Source organism: Oryctolagus cuniculus, chromosome 7 (genome assembly GCF_051225735.1).
Source record: "Oryctolagus cuniculus isolate XC-2025 breed Fujian yellow rabbit chromosome 7, ASM5122573v1, whole genome shotgun sequence".
Taxonomy (NCBI): Eukaryota; Metazoa; Chordata; class Mammalia; order Lagomorpha; family Leporidae; genus Oryctolagus; species Oryctolagus cuniculus.
This window is the reverse complement of record NC_142873.1, coordinates 100,949,107-100,966,292: the sequence shown is the minus strand read 5'-3', so window position 1 is coordinate 100,966,292 and position 17,186 is coordinate 100,949,107. Positions and strand designations below refer to the sequence as shown.

Here is a 17,186-nt window from a genome sequence, read left to right as displayed (position 1 = left end):
CTCTTGGAACATTTACTTGTTACTTGTTACTGTTACTTGTTGAAACTTTGGAACTGCTCACAGTTGCAAAGCAATCATTTTAATTTTCCAATGTATATGACATTGTGGCATGCTTTTTCGTTTGTTTGTATTTTGATTTTTGGCCATTACATCTTTTTCCCTTTTGTGTCTTTATGAGGAAAGCAGACCCATGTCCTGTGATGCTGTTTTCAGCAATAAGGTCCAACTGGAACAGAAGTATGATGTCCTTCTCTTCAGATGTGCACCTTGTCAAGGCTTAAACAGTCATAGAAAGAACATTAACATTATATTAAGACATTCTGGTCTTTAAAAAATATGGATTTATAGTATGCCACTTAGACTAATTGCTCTCCAGATACTCATTGGAAGGGTAATTTTAAAGTATTTGCACATGAATTCCTATTGAATGATCCTTTGAGAGAAATAATATTTATGGAAGTTTTCTTCAGATAGGCTAGGTTCCAAAATTTATTTGTAAGTTATAGTGATATTCAAAGTTCTCTCTCTGTAACTAAACTGGTATCATGATGAATTTTTTCAATATTTAATTTTTTTCCTTCTCTGCAATTCAGACAATATTGATAGAGGTGGTATAAGAGAAAACCTTATGAATAAGTTCTGTGTCCTACATAGTTACTGTTGAAGTTTTCTTTACATCAGAGTGATTCTCTAAGGTGGCTTTTGGTAGTAATGATTCTCCATTCTGGGTAACAAAATCAGGGCATTGAGAAAAGCAGTTTTTAACCTTATGGATCATGAAGCATATAACCAATTATAAGCTTTTCTCTCTATGAACTGGTTGTTAGAAACAATGGAACTCAAGGTTTTTTGTTTTGCTTTGTTTTTCTGGTTTTTTAATCAAGGTATTGAAGTATATAGAGACTGTGACAGATATTTTGTGATCTAACCTCACCTCTGACTATAATCTTGTATTATTTATTTTTGTCATCCGATTTATCTTACTTATCTTGGTGTATTGAATACTTTTTTTTTTTTTTTTTTTGACAGGCAGAGTGGACAGTGAGAGAGAGAGACAGAGAGAAAGGTCTTCCTTTGCCGTTGGTTCACCCTCCAATGGCCGCCACGACTGGTGCGCTGCAGCTGGTGCACCGCACTGATCCGAAGGCAGGAGCCAGGTACTTCTCCTGGTCTCCCATGGGGTGCAGGGCCCAAGCACGTGGGCCATCCTCCACTGCACTCCCTGGCCACAGCAGAGGGCTGGCCTGGAAGAGGGGCAACCGGGACAGAATCCGGCGCCCCGACCGGGACTAGAACCCGGTGTGCCGGCGCCGCTAGGCGGAGGATTAGCCTAGTGAGCCGCGGCGCCGGCCTTGAATACTTATTTTTAAAGTTTTAAATCCCTTTCATAATGTTAATAATAAATGGTTTTTGAATGTGTTGTCCTTCCATTTTACAAAGCCTTTCTCAAAACAATGACTAAGCCTGAAACAAGAGTCTAACATTGTCACACTTTGGGATCTTTGGGAATTAGACTCTGAAACAAGATGAAATTTAAAGTCCAGATTATTAATGACAGAATATCTTTGAATCATTCCCTAGGGAAGAAATAGAAAGGAGATAGAATTGAACAGAGCAAAAAGTTGACCTGTAATGCAATCTGGACCACAACCTCAGCTGTCCCATAATGAAACTCCAGAGCAAAAAGTGGCTCATGAGAATTATTCTACGTTGCACGTCAACTATTCCAGGCAAGAACTGACCTTGGGCAAGGTAGCTTTCTATACTTGAAGCTATTCTCAAAACAGCTAACAACTGAATGCTCACTGCTCACTACATATACTCAATTTATTGCAAATATTCCAGATAAGTCAGATGCCAGGAGGAAACTAAAAACCAAGCTCCAACTTGTCACATTCTTCAAACTCCATGAATACATAAATTGCTTACCTCAGCTGGTGAAAGGAAAAAAATTCAACAAGAAAGAAAATATACCTTTGGAGTAAATATTACCAGGAGTAATGTGTAAAAATTAGTTTCCATGGTGTTCAAAGTAAAGTACGAAAATTTTTTCACTTTTAAATTAACTACCTTTTTCACATGTAATTCGAAAGAAAATAATAATAGTGGTTTTTTGTTTTGTTTTATTTTTGTTTATTGTACTTATATTTTATTTATTTTAGTCATTTTTTCTTTCTACTTTGACTGGCAATAGACCTTAGAGACCTTCTGGATCTGAATGTAGATCTGGTTCTGAACCTCCCTTAAATGAGAAAACTAGAGTTCAGACAGGGTTGTTATTTACTTATTTTTGGTGGTCACTTTCAGAATTAGAATTCAAGTTTTCTAACTCCTGCTCTAATGGTGTTCCTCCCTTATAACTGCATTGATTTTTGTGGTTAGCTCAAAAAATCACCAGCACAAATGAGTTCCACATGCATAGTGTCTGTGTTGACAAGATATCCTCTTTATCATTCTCTTTCTAACATAATTTTATTTCAATACCTACCTTATGCAGAATGTTGAAACAATTGAAAATCGGTTTTGTTTCTACCAGCCAATCTCTGTTTGACATCAGTGATTAATAAAGTCTTCCCTCAGTTGCTAGATTTCTTTATCTTGGTTAATAAAGGATTGACAAATTGTTAAGCAATGAGCATATGCTTCAAGACTATCCAGATATACAATTAAAGATTGAAAGTTTATTCTGTTCATTGAGAGAAAATGTAGCTTAAGTGGGGCTGACTTTTTATGACATTTATTTAGTTTTTGAATTGATGGACAAGTCTATTAATGTATTCCCTGAACTTTATTAATGTAATTGGAAAACTGCCCATATGTCAATCAACTTTTAATAAGTAATTATGTTCATTAATATGGTAAAATCATTAACTTTTAATTTGACCCACTGAAATATATTCAAGATAGTATCAAGAAGTTCTTTTAGTTTGTTTGATTTAGAGAAGCAAAATTTTATACTGAGAAATATTCAATAAGTATACTAATTGCTAATTTCAAAAGTTCACCATCCTTATGTGGCCAGCAAAAGAATGGAACACAGTAAAGAATAAAGTAACAGCTTTGTGAGGGAAAGAGGAAGTTTTTTTTTCTTTTTATTTATTTATTTTTTTTTGACAGGCAGAGTGGTCAGTGAGAGAGAGAGACAGAGAGAAAGGTCTTCCTTTACCGTTGGTTCACCCTCCAATGGCCGCTGCGGCCAGCTCACTGTGGCCAGCGTACGATGCTGATCCGAAGCCAGGAGCCAGGTGCTTCTCCTGGTCTCCCATGGGGTGCAGGGCCCAAGCACTTGGGCCATCCTCCACTGCACTCCCGGGCCACAGCAGAGAGCTGGACTGGAAGAGGGGCAACCGGGACAGAATCCGGCGCCCCAACCGGGACTAGAACCCAGTGTGCCAGTGCTGCAGGTGGAGGATTAGCCTAGTGAGCCGTAGCGCTGGCCGGAAAGAGGAAGTTTGATTTAAAAAAATAGGGGAAACTGGGTGTACTTCATTTATTGTGGTAAATATAGCAGCATGAAATGTTGACAATGGAAAAGCTGGATATGCTTAATAAATTGTGACAGATATATCATACTAATACCATGCTAACAAAAGTGGGAGCTGGGCATGGGTTACATGGAAAATCTTTATACCACTTCAGAGGCTTTCTTTTGTAAATGTAAAACTATTCTGTAATAAAAATTTTATAAAAACAAATTTAAATAGAAATGCTACAAGAATTAAACACATGCCTAAGCATGGCTTATATACCCCTTCTTTGAAAACATACCGACTCTGATTTAAAAACATAGGCCTAGCATGGAGCAAGAAATATTGAATAAAGGTAAAGAGGATATGTTTAGTGTTCAGAAATACATGAGGTCTTCAAAAATTTCACGGGAAATTACTTTTTAAACTGCATTTTCTACAAACTTTTTGAAATCAGTATGTATGTTATTTAACTCTACATATTTAACACATACAAACAAAATGTCTATCTTAAGTGATTCAAACATTATTAAAGTAAATTTTTTCTCAAGTAATAAAACTATTTGTAATTTTTGAGTTAGAATCTCAAATAAAAGAGCACATAACTAAGGGGCTGGTGCCGTGGCTCACTTGGTTAATCCTCTGCCTGCGGCGCTGGCATCTCATATGGGCGCCGGTTCTAGTCCCGGTTGCTCCTCTTCCAGTCCAGCTCCCTCCTGTGGCCCGGGTAGGCAGTGGAGGATGGCCCAAGTGCTTGGGCCCTGCACCCGAATGGGAGACCAGGAGGAAGCACCTGGCTCCTGGCTTCAGATCGGCACAGCGCACCGGCCGTAGTGGCCATTTGGGCGGTGATCCAACGGAAGGAGGACCTGTCTCTCTGTCTCCCTCTCTGTCTAACTCTGCCTGTCAAATAAATTAAAAAAAAAAAAAAAGCACATAACTAAACAAGAAGGAGGCCTAATGGAAGAAACAAAGGTTTTGTCTTGCATTCTCATGTTAGTTTTCCAAATTAGACTAACTCCTGACCTCTAGAGTCCCTGAATTATGTTGGCCTAAAGATGTACTCTTGCAAAAACCTTATTGTATTCTCATTTGCCACTTTTAAATAATGAGCATCACCATTCTGAAAGAATCTGTAATAAGATAAACTGTTGAGAAAATTAATTGACATATTCTTCAATTTATACTTTCCTCCTTAAAGTTAATTGTTTAATTAAGAAGTTTAATTTTATCACAAAGTTAAACTATTTACTCATAATTGAAGCTGTGTTTGAATTCAGCTTTACCTTTATGTAAGGAAATAACGTTCAATTAAGTTGTAGATTTACATCTTTTTCAGACTTAAGCCATGCAACTAAATTAATTTTTAGTCTTGCCTTATTGAAAGGCAAAGTCAGAGACACTACAACTAACTTGTTCACACAACATTCACACACAATAGAAAATTCATGCAGTGGTACCACATTATTATAAGATGGTTTATTAATTTTACTTAAAAACACTGCAATATCATTTTAAGCTCCACAAAGTCTAAAATTTATATGCTATCAGCAAATTATTAATTTATAAAGCAAAAGAAAATGCTGCAACGTGGCAAAAATATGCATTCCTCATTCTTCTAGCATTATAATTTCATTTTTCTTAAAAGTATTTGCAGTAGGTATATATATGCTCTATGTCTAAGTATACAAGTAAAACAAAATAATATGATGATCTTGTTTGCATTTGCAGATTGTATTTAGCTAGCATGATTTATGATCTCCTGAAAATAAATAAGTATAAAGCATTTGCATGTTTACATATTTTTCCAATTACTTATATTTAAATACAGTAATTCTAGAATGCTGCTGCAACTTTCTGTTGTGACCTGAATGAAAGTAAACAGAAGTTGTTCTGTGACTGTATAATGGAAGACTCTGAGGACAGCTTTTAAACAGTTACCACCCACATTTCAAAAAGTTCTAGTATTTTATGTATCAATATGGGTTCTTAAAGGCTATTGAAGTGGTAATTCAAGAGAAGATATGAGATGATTCATATATACAAATCATATTGTGATATTAATAGATTTGTCTTGATTTTTCAAGGGATTTCTACGCTTGCAATGGCCTTATACATAATGGTATGTAGGGACATAAATTGCTGAAGATAATAACAATACATCTTTCAACATTGTTAGTTGCTTCTAAGTCATATTGATATGGAAATGTTAAATATTTCTAAGTACAGACCTTCACAGTATAGAGTTCTGGAAATGCATACCTTGCACAGTTAGATGCACCTGCATTGTTCTCGGCGTATGTTGAGTCTGCACAGAACACGTGTACGGGCCATCATCCGTCACGTCTACATTCTGTATCTGGAGGCTGTAGTCCCTTTTATTCAATGTTGAAATTGAAACACGAGGATCCACTGACCACTTATCACCTCCCGCAAAAATAATACTTGACCGGTTCAGCCAGGCACCCTTTGAAGCTCCATCTTCCAAATAACACCTACAAATTACCAGAGACAGAATACCTATTAATCAGAATGAAAATGAGATACAACATTATCTTTGTTCTGAGTGCTACCCCATATGCTGAATAATAGTACAGAATCAAATGCAAACATCAGACATAAACTCAGGAGACAAAACATACTGATACATCTTTCATTCCCAATGCAAATGTGAAACAAAACTTGCATATAGTTCTGTTTATAAAAAGTGTGCATGTGCAAATTTTTGAAATCTTTGCTTGGTATAGAGTTGGTCTTCTGTATATAAAATTAACTAAAAACAAATCTTAATGAAGAATGGAATGGGAGAGTGAGTAGGAGGTGGGACAGGAGTGGGGGTGGGAGGGCAGATGTGGGGGGGAAGAACCACTATATTCCTAAAGCTGTACCTATGAAATTTGTATTTGTTAAATAATATTGTTCTTTAAAAAAAGTGTGCATGTACTTAAATTCAAAGCCAGTCAAAATCCTTTAAATTCAGTTTAGATAACAACTAATCTATATAAAATTGAATTAGTTCAAGTAACAGTTTTCTATATTAGAACATGTTTTCATTTGAAAAGATCTATGGTTAGGCTGGTTCAACTCAATCCAATTCTGAATGTGAAGCACCAGATACAGAAAGCATAGAATAGAACCATGCATATATTGATCTTAAAAATATTTGCATAATGGTAAGCTTGAAACTGAAGTTATAAGTTACATTTTGCTGATAAAACCATATACTGTGTTAATTGATTGCTGTTGTAATTAAATGTGGCAAAACTAATTTAATACTTCTAGTAGTATTTTTTGCTGTCTTTTCAATAAACTGACCAATAGGTTTTCCAGGAAGTATTCATCTATCCAACATATATTCATAAGGCACCTATTTATTGATTAAAAATTATTGTCCTTGCTCTCTAAAAGTTTTGGTCTAGTGATGAAGACAGTTGAGCAAACCAATTATTACCATACAGAAAGGAGTATTTTGATTAAATGATGTATAAGGTAACATGAGCGTAAAGAAGGTTACTTGACCTCCAAAGCGTGTTGAGTGTGGACAAAGGTTTTCTAGAGTAGGAAGTGCCTGAGATAAGCAGGTGACGAGTTGATGACAAGGTATTTTTGTCAGAAGTGCTGTATGTGGGCGCCATCAGGAAAGGTGAGAGAGGCAGGTATTTCCAAAGTGTACAAAGGAGCATGAGAAGTAGGGTAGAAAGGATGAGAGGCGCCAGTGCTGTGGTGTAGCAGGCAAAGCTGCTGCCTCAGTGCTGGCATCCCATATGGGTGCCGAATCGCATCCTGGCTGCTCCACTTCCTATCCAGCTGTCTGCTATGGCTTGGAAAAGCACAAGATGGCCCAAGTCCTTGGGCCCCTGCACCCACGTGAGAGACCCAGAAGAAGCTTCTGGGTCCTGGTTTTGGATCAGTTCAGCTCCGGCCATTGGGGCTAATTGGGGAGTGAACCAGCGGATGGAAGACCTTTCTCTCTCTCTGCCTCTCCTTCTTTCTCTGTGTAATTCTTTCAAATAAATAAACAAATACATCTTTTTCAAGGATGAGAGATGAAATTGGCTAGATAAACTAGAGCCTGCTGATCATGGCAAGTATGATGACAGATTTTTCAGGCCAAATTCAATGTCAAATTCTATAACAAAATTCAAAACCACAACTTTGTGTTAATGGAAATCAGGCACATCAAGAGTTAGAACTTAAGAAGGCTGTGGTCATATGGCAGTGATTTTGCTGCAGTCTGGAATTCTATATTTCATCCTGAAAACGTTCTGATACAAATTAAAGACTGACTTTCTTAAATGAGTACAAAGCACAGCTACAGAATGAAAACACACAACATAGAAATAGTTTGACAGCATTTCACAGAACACTTTGGGAATTGAACACAGTGTTTGAGATTGCTACAAAATTGCAAGCTGAAGGCAACAGGGCAGGCTGCTGCCAACTGGATGAAACTAATCCGTGGGTGAAAAAGTAAGGAACAAGGTACACTGCAGTCTCATTTGCAGTCAGCCTCACCGTCTACAGAATCCAAACCAGCAGAAGTCAAAAAGGTCATTGTTAATCGAAAAAACCTTTTTTAATGTATTTACTGAAGAAAATAAAATCCCTTTAATGATGTAGTTGAGTAACTGTGGGATATTTTCATTCTTAATAACATGCAGAAAGAGTATAGAACATATTTCCCATTTCACAAAATCACATTTGTTTTAGTTCAGGGCAAGACTCTGAAATTCCACTGCTGGAACTATGATATTACAATGTGTCATTTAGCGTTTGAATTCCTCAGGTGTTCCTTGAGTCTTCCCGCATTCCTGAACTTCACGGGTTGTCCTATTGAGAGTACCTAACAATGCAGTGGGGTGTGGATTTCTACACCCCTCACCACGGACCGTACATGGAGATGTTATGGCTAAGTGACTTGCCAAGGCCCAACTATTAGCAGATGGCAAAGTTGAATTTATAATCATCTTCTGTTTCCATTTTCCATGTCTTTCCAGTATAATGCAGATCAAAGACTTTAAAAGTAGGTTTCATAATTAGAAAGATGATTATAATGTTGCAGAAATTACTGCAAGTAATTTCTTATTTATTGAATGTGACCAACTGCTTAACCTGTCCTATCCTAAAGGAAGCAGAAAATTAATTATTAATGGACACTTTACCATGAAAGTCTGATTTAGAACACTCTGCCAGACATTGCCCTTTCCCTGGATGTAGTAGCATCTTTACCTTTCTTTGGTGGGGGGGGTGGGGAGCATCAGAAGAACCACAGGGACTAGTGGTCTTAGCAGAAGCACTCACTAGTCCTCTGTTCTGGCATGGTAGGAACCTTAACAGTATAGAATTTAAATGCCTCGGCCGGCGCCACGGATCACTAGGCTAATCCTCCACCTGCGGCGCCGGCACACAGGGTTCTAGTCCCGGTCGGGGCGCCGGATTCTGTCCCGGTTCTCCTCTTCCAGGCCAGCTCTCTGCTGTGGCCAGGGAGTGCAGTGGAGGATGGCCCAAGTGCTTGGGCCCTGCACCCACATGGGAGACCAGAAGAAGCACCTGGCTCCTGCCTTCGGAGCAGCATAGTGCGCCGGCCGCAGCTCGCTGGCCGCGGCGGCCATTGGAGGGTGAACCAACGGCAAAGGAAGACCTTTCTCTCTGTCTCTCTCTCTCACTGTCCACTCTGCCTGTCAAAAAATAAAAAATAAACAAAAAAGAATTTAAATGCCTCACTATGATAAGAAAGGATCAAAGAAACAAAAATGTACTTGAATATGTATATTTCATAACTATCATTGGTTTCAACCCCAAGTTGAAGGGTATACATGGGAATGACCCTTGAATAACACTTTGAAGAAAAAAAAATTTTTAATTACTTTCTTGCATTGCTGTAAAGTTATTCTCAAACTATACTTCTGAGGTGGAATGTAAATAATCAAAACTACCACATATGAAATTTTTTGAATAGAGAACAGCAAGGTTTATGTATGGTCTTTTTGTCTTTTTTTTTTTTTTTTTAAGATTTATTTATTTATTTGATGTAGAGAGAGAGGAGAGGCAGAGAGAGAGATAGAGTCTTCCATCTGCTGGTTCACTCTCCAATTGGCCGCAATGGCCAGAGCTGCGTCGATAGGAAGCTGGGAGCCAGAAGCTTCTTCAAGGTCTCCCATGTGGGTGCAGAGGTGCAAGGACGTGGGCCATCTTCTACTGCTTTTTCAGGCCATAGCAGAGAGCTGAATTGGAAGTGGAGCAGCCAAGACTCGAACCGGTGCCCATATGGGATGCTGGCACTGCAGCGCCAGACCCATGTATGGTCTTCTATTGTATAAAATTATACAACACTTATATGGACAGGGAGCCAGTACTGTGGAGTAGACTAAACCCCAGCTGCGGGGCTAGCATCCTGTATGGGTACCCATTCATGTCCCTAATGCTCCTCTTCTGCTCCAGCTCTCTGCTACGGTCTTGGAAAGCAGTGGAGGATGATCCAAGTGCTTGGATTCCTGCACCTGCATGGGAGATCTGGAAGAATCCCCTGGCTCCTGGTTTCAGATGGGTTCAGCTGTGGCTATCACGGCCATTAGGGGAATGAATCAGCAGATGGAAGATCTTTCTCTCTGTTTCTCCCTCTCTCTATCTATAACTCTACCTCTCAAATAAATAAATAAAAATCTTAAAAAATAAAAATACTTATATGGACAGTGTATATAGATTTAAGGTCAAACATGAGATGACTATGTAAAATATAAGAAATAAGCTAAACTACCCAAACACACATAAATGTGTGTATGTATATGTGTGATTTATTTTTTCATTATGATGAAGACTCATTGAGAATAGGGATTATGATTCTTACCTCTTTAACTCTACCCTATTTTTTCCTTTGACTATTGTTGCTTGACATTTATATGTACATTAAGAAGTTCTAGTTAAGTAAGATGTGCAGGGTATGGTGGATTGGGATGTGTGAGAGAGAGATAGAGGAGTGTGGTAGAAATGTATTTTTGTATACTTTGGGCATCCAAAATTCTTTCTCTTGATTTAAGAATTATAGTGTGCACAAATATAAGTCCATCAGAATCTTGGCCCATACAGAGTGTGTTAGTACAGATTTTAAGGCATGTTCATCATGTTCTAAAGATAACTGTCAAGAAAAACATGAAGTAAAATGTAGAAATTTTTGGATTATTGTTCTTCCCCTGGGAATATCTGGATCGGACACTTCACCCTTGAAGATGAGTTTTTTTTTTTTTTCTACAGTTTCGGAATCAGCTTTTTAGAATTTACATCATATCATCAACAACACTAAGCCTTCCAATTTCATTGTTAGGAAAAACTCTAATCCTGATAGTGGCCCACACAGTTTCATGTAACCGGGGCCTGGGATGTCTTTCTGACTTCTCTCTTACCATTCTCTCCCTGTTTACAATGCTCTAGACTGTGGTCCTCTGGCTATGCTTCCAAGTCAGACATGTTCTTGCCTGAAGAGCTTTGCATTTGTTGTTTCTTCCACCTGGAACATTCTTCTCTTATATTTCTGCATTACTTGTTCCCTGTCTTCCTGATATCGTCATCAAACTATATAACAAAATAAATAGCAAAAATAACACCATTGTTCCCACACTTTGATTAGACATACTATGTGTTTATTTGACTGGATGTTGTTTCTACCCATCAGAAGATTTGATATTTTACTTAGTTGGTTATTTCTGTATATTCCCAGGGCCCACAAACACTGGTCAATAAATCAAATGTTTGTTGAGTGGATGAATGAAGGCAACAATTAAGATACTTTTGGATAAAGGAATAACATGGTAAAGTATATAAAAATTCCCTATGTTCAGCCAAATTAGAAAAACCAAGTCACAACCACACAAGCAACAATAATATATAAGTAAATGCAAATAAATATGGCATAAATAATAACTACTGTATCATGTAGAGGATGTGTTATATGATCCAAGTCAATAGGTAAGAAACTAAGCACCACACTGATTGAACACAGGAAAGTGATAATTAAGGAGAAGAGATGGTAGGGTGCATGTGGTAAGTTAAGCAAATCATTCATACACACCACCATTTACAATGAAAAAGAACACATTTTAGTCTCTACACTTCAAGAACTTGTACAAATCATTAGACAGGCTTATTATGTACTATGCATTTTGGTAGGTACTTTACATTTAGTATCCACTTAATCCTCAACCTATGTGCCAGATAATACTGCAACATTTTTTTTTAATCCATGAAAACACAAAGGTCCTGACAAGTTTTGGCATCAAAATACAGTTGCCCCCCACTGTTAACTGCAGTGACAAATCACACTCTGTCTTTCCAGAAGTAAATGGTAGCAGGGTGAGGTGCATTGCCTGTTTGGAACAGAGAAATTCAGGCTGTGAAAGACACATAGGTCATGTGAGTGACCAAGTCATTAACGGGGCAGGATGGAACAAGAGTCCTCTGGTCACAAAGCAGGATTATTTTCTTATCTGGACTTCAACATGGATTATTTTATCAGTGAGAGATCTTAGAATCCCTTTAAAGTATAGACAAATCATTTGAATAAAAATGTTCAGTAGAGGCCGGCGCCACGGCTCACTAGGCTGATCCTCTGCCTTGCAGCGCCGGCACATCGGGTTCTAGTCCTGCTCTGGGCGCCGGATTCTGTCCCGGTTGCCCCTCTTCCAGGCCAACTTTCTGCTGTGGCCAGGGAGTGCAGTGGAGGATGGCCCAAGTGCTTGGGCCCTGCACCTGCATGGGAGACCAGGAGAAGCATCTGGCTCCTGCCATCGGATCAGCGCGGTGCGCCGGCCGCAGCAGCCATTGGAGGGTGAACGAACGGCAAAAAGAAAGACCTTTCTCTCTGTCTCTCTCTCTCTCACTGTCCAGTCTGACTGTTAAAAAAAAATGTTCAGTAGTTCAGTAGTGAATATATCCTTTAATTGGTTATATCATGGCGTTTGTTGAAAGTTATTTTTTCCACTAAAAAAAATCTGCTAGAATTCCTACTTTATAAGAAGTTCCAAAAATACACTCTGCAGCATAAGCTGTGTCAACACCATACCAAATATCATGACAAATAATGAAAGTTCAACCAATCATCTGGATGTTTTTTATACACAATTCCAAGTACCTTCCTATTAGAGATGTATAGAAAATAGTTTAAATGTTTCATTTTGTTTCAGGCTTGTTAATAACATAAACTCATGCTTAAGGCAGTTCATGCTTATCTAATAATGAAGGCATTGCTCATTGCTGCTTCTCAACTTTCAAGAAAGAACATACTGTACATTAGGCAGGTCCTTATTGAAGGGTATGAGTTCCACTTAGTGAGCTATTAGCTGATCAAACTGATGTTAGAAGACTTCTAACAGCCTCTGCCTGGAATACTATCTCCGGTGGGGATGAAATCTGAAAGGTGGACATCAGAGACTTTAGCAAAAATTAGCATATTTAGGCTATTTATTATTTTTAATGCTCTGTTAAGGAAAAAGCCTGTGGCAGCTGAGGAATGATTCTGTCCTTTTACATCTCTAATTCCCTGTAGCACATTACAAATACATAAGCCTTAGCATCATTACCAGTATTCCACACAGCAGGATTTATTCAGCTCCATGGAAAGTGACGAGATTTTTGCAAGACATGTTGATTAATGAAAGCTCCTATTACAGGCACTAATTAATAAAAGAAGAAAAGTACAATTTCATTTAATTCAAAGCTAAACCATATGAAAATGAAATTCTTATGAAGGGATTGGCCAGACATTTCCATAGCTGTCTCTACATTATACTACAAAGTCCTAAATTTGACAAAAGGAGAACTTCCAGAAACATACAGAATCCTATAGCATTTGCATGCTAATTCTGCTCTCAAAAGAAGCTTTGATATCTTGACTTCCAGGCCAAAATGAGGGAAGAGAAGTGAAGCAGAGATTAAACAGAGAAGAATACATTCTATCCCTTCAACCACCAGCCTAAGTTTTTAAGGTACTTTGCTAATTTCCTTTGTGGCAATTATTTCCTGGAAAAACTGGGTATAAATTATGTTTAATTAATGTATATATCTTAAATAATATCACTTTCTATAATATTTTGACTGATTTAGTACTTTCAGTTCTTTCCTACAACTACTTTAGACAGAAATGAGTCTAAGCATCTACTTTGGCATGTGTGAGGATGATGGCATGCTTTGCCAAGGATGATGGGACATCCACTTATTGGCAACTTGTTTAACAAGTTTCTACTATTGAAAAAGGGCTTGCCTTTGTAAGTGACAAGAATAATATTTAAATATGTTTTCAGGGTCTATATTTTGGTGCAGTGGGTTAGGCCACCACATAGGCATCCTATCTAAGCAGCAGTATGAGTTCCTGCTGCTTGACTTCCTATCCAGCTCCTGCTAATGTACCTGGGAGAGCAGTGGATGATGGCCCTAGTCCTTAGCTCCTTGCTCCCATGTGGGAACCTGAATGAAGCTTCTGGCTCATTACTAAGCACTTAAAAAAATTTTAAAGAGGCAGGTAGGTCTTATTATTCCTGGTTCCCTGCACCCCATAAGGAAGAACCAGATTTCATTCATGGCTCCCAAGTTTCAGCCTGGTCTAGTTCACTGGCTGTGGTGGGCCTTGGGGAATCCATCAGCAGAGGTACGATCTCTCTCTCTCTCTCTTTCTCTACCTTCCAAAGAAATGAAAATAAATAAATCCAAATTAAAAACATAGTAGTGTATACATGGATGCAGGAGTGATGAATGGAGCACAGTGTAACTATCCTAACAATGAGGAGATGTTAAATACATAACAAACTAGCTTAGGGCAAGGGTAATTTTGTTCCTATGCCTATAAACATGATCCAAGTTGGAAATTTTCTTTGATTTTTACTTTTTAGTTTCTGAATTCAACTAAACCAGCTTGCTTTCTCCCACACGGACTTGAATGTGAGATATTTAAATCTGGAAAGGCTTCAAGATTTTGTTAACTGGCAGGTGCTCTGAACCGCCGTGGGGAGAATTCTGTCTACAGCGTAGTCTCCCTGGCAGCTGCTTCGTGGAGAAGTTGGACTTTCACCTCAGGATCTATAAAGGGAATGAACACTACATTCAAAATGCACGCAGGAGGTGTTTAAAACAGTAGTACCAGAGAGGGGGTACATAATCAGGCCTGGAAATGTGATGGAGACAAATCTGTGGGCTCCAGGCAAGTCTTTCTATTCCATCCTCATTGGGATGGAGCCAGGTACATACAACCTCATTCCCCAAATAAGAGTATGAACAATACGCGAGTCTCTACTAACCGCATTATTAACAACTCATTTCCCTTCCATCCACTGTCTTTTTGCTTAAGTCATTAAAAGTGTTCTATTTGCAAACAAATGGAGATGATAAAATAAGAAGCAGAACTTGGATACACAGGAAGGCTCCAAACTCAGCTGTTTTCAAGACTAAGTATATGCTACCTTGCAGTATCAGTGAGTATAGACATTAAAATGAATCTCTCTCTCTCTCTCTCCCTCTAATTTACTCTCAGTTTATATTGGTCTCTTTTTTTTTTTTTTTAAGATTTATTTGTTTATTTGAAAGTCAGAGTTACACAGAGAGGAGAGGCAGAGAGAGAGGTCTTCCATCCAATGGTTCACTCCCCTAATGGCCGCCGGAGCCACGCCAATCTGAAGTCAGGAGCCAGGAGCTTCTTCTGGGTCTCCCTTGTGGGTGCAGGGGCCCAAGGACTTGGGCCATCTTCTACTGCTTTCCCAGGCCACAGTAGAGAGCTGGACAGGAAGTGGAGCAGCCGGGTCTCAAACCGGCGTCCATATGGGATGCCAGTGCTTCAGACTAGGGCGTTAACCCACTGTACCACTGCGTCAGCCTCTTATAATGATCTTTAAAATTCCTGTTGGTCTTCTTATTTTTTTTCTAGTAAGAGGTATTCTGAGCACAAATTTTGGTTTATGAATAAAGAATGGCTACAAAGCACAGTTAATTAAAGCTAGTCTTGCAATCATTAACTAAAGTAGCCATTAATCCATATTTATCTGTCTTCTCTTGAGAAAATTGACTAAAACGTAATTCAGTATGAAGTAAGCCTTAAAATATGAATTAGGGAATGTAACCTGGAGGGAAAAAGTGTAGCATTTTCATTTTCAATTCTTTCTGCAAACAAATTTACTCAAAACGTTTACTCAAAAGATGTTAAAAATTAAAAATAGTTTCAAATTTGAATCTTTGCTCCATCTAATTTGTAATTGTTATTTTTTAATAATACCAGTAGTAGAACCTGGGATAAGTTACTTTACCTTAGTCTTCTCACCTGTATGATAGGAAAGTAACTGAACTTGCCTTATGAAATTGTTATGAGAACTAAAGCAACTAACTTAATGTGCTTAGGGTAAAGCCAGATGCATGACAAGTGTATATTTAAGGTTAACTATTATTACCCATCATCTATGGTTAACTTTGTATGTAAAAATAAAATAAAACTATCATAGCCATCTACAATAAGACTTTGTGCTATAACATATAATAAAAAAAAGAGGCATTCATAGTGTCTGCCTTTATAGAGCAAAACTTTTTTCTGTACAGTCAGTGCTGTCTATGGCCATACCACCCTGAACGCGCCCGATCTCATCTGTACAGTCAGTGCAAAGAGAAGGTTCACATAATTTTGTAGGGAAACAAATGTACATCTACTTCTTGCCTTGAACTTCTGTAAAATTGTTTTTTATACTTCCTCAGATTATACACAAAATAGCCTCAGTGTTAAAAGAAATAAGAAGTTATATTGGAATTCAAAACTTATATTGAGAAATGAATTTCCCATTTTATTATCAAGTGTTTTGAGCAAATAGTTAAATCCATATTTAGTCTTTAGTTACTTCATAAAAATTGGAGATAGCACCAACTGTTTAAAGGAGCTCCTCTTTTGGTATGACATCAAAGAAGTTGCGCATTAGAGTTAAGCTTATAAAGTCATAAAGTGCACCATAAATGGAAATATTTTGTAATTACTGTATGTTTTTTTTAATTTTTTTACTTATTTCTATAAAGGGAACAGATATCATGTATTTTATATCTACAGTTTAAGAACATAATGATACTTTCCACTCTTCCATCACTTTTTTATTTTTCTTTTAAGTTTTGTGATGACACACTTTTGATTTATTTTGTAATCACAAGCTTGATTCTACATTAAACAAAAGAATTCAATAAATAGCAAGTAGTTCCTCAGGACTATAGACAAAGGCTGTAAAAAATAATCAAATCTCAAGATGTGAATTTCACTCATATACATTTTTTTTTGTACTCTAAATATTAATTACCACAATCAGAGGAACCATATTTGTCTTTTTCGAGCTGGCTTATTTCACTAAGCATAATGGTCTCCCATCGCATCCATTTTGTTGTGAAAGATGGGATTTCACTCTTCTTTTTGCCTGAGTGGTATTATATAATGTATATACACACCACATTTTCTTTACCCAGTAGTCATCAGTTGATGGACATCAGGGTTAATACCATATCTTAGCTATTGTGAATTGAGCTGCTATAAACATGGGAGTACAGATAATTCTTTCATATGCTGATTTTGTTTTCATTGGGTAAATTCCCAGGAATAGTGTGGGTTAATTCTATTACATTCCTAGGATGTGACCATAATTCTATAAGTAGAGGCTACATGAGCACAGTGAACTTACAAAGCCTATTCAGATGAAGTAAGTGATTATCCTTTTTTTC

At 37.7% G+C, this 17,186-nt stretch overlaps 1 protein-coding gene across 2 annotated transcripts in view; it reads right to left on the bottom strand.

Moving 5' to 3' along the window:
• The window catches only part of NEGR1 (neuronal growth regulator 1), a 947,630-nt gene that overhangs the window by 542,680 nt on the left and 387,764 nt on the right, over window positions 1-17,186 (bottom strand). For both annotated transcript variants that reach the window (XM_002715922.6, XM_070078258.2), the window contains exon 2: window positions 5,730-5,962. In XM_002715922.6, coding sequence (XP_002715968.1) covers window positions 5,730-5,962 — 233 coding nt within the window. The remainder of the gene's footprint in view (window positions 1-5,729; window positions 5,963-17,186) is intronic.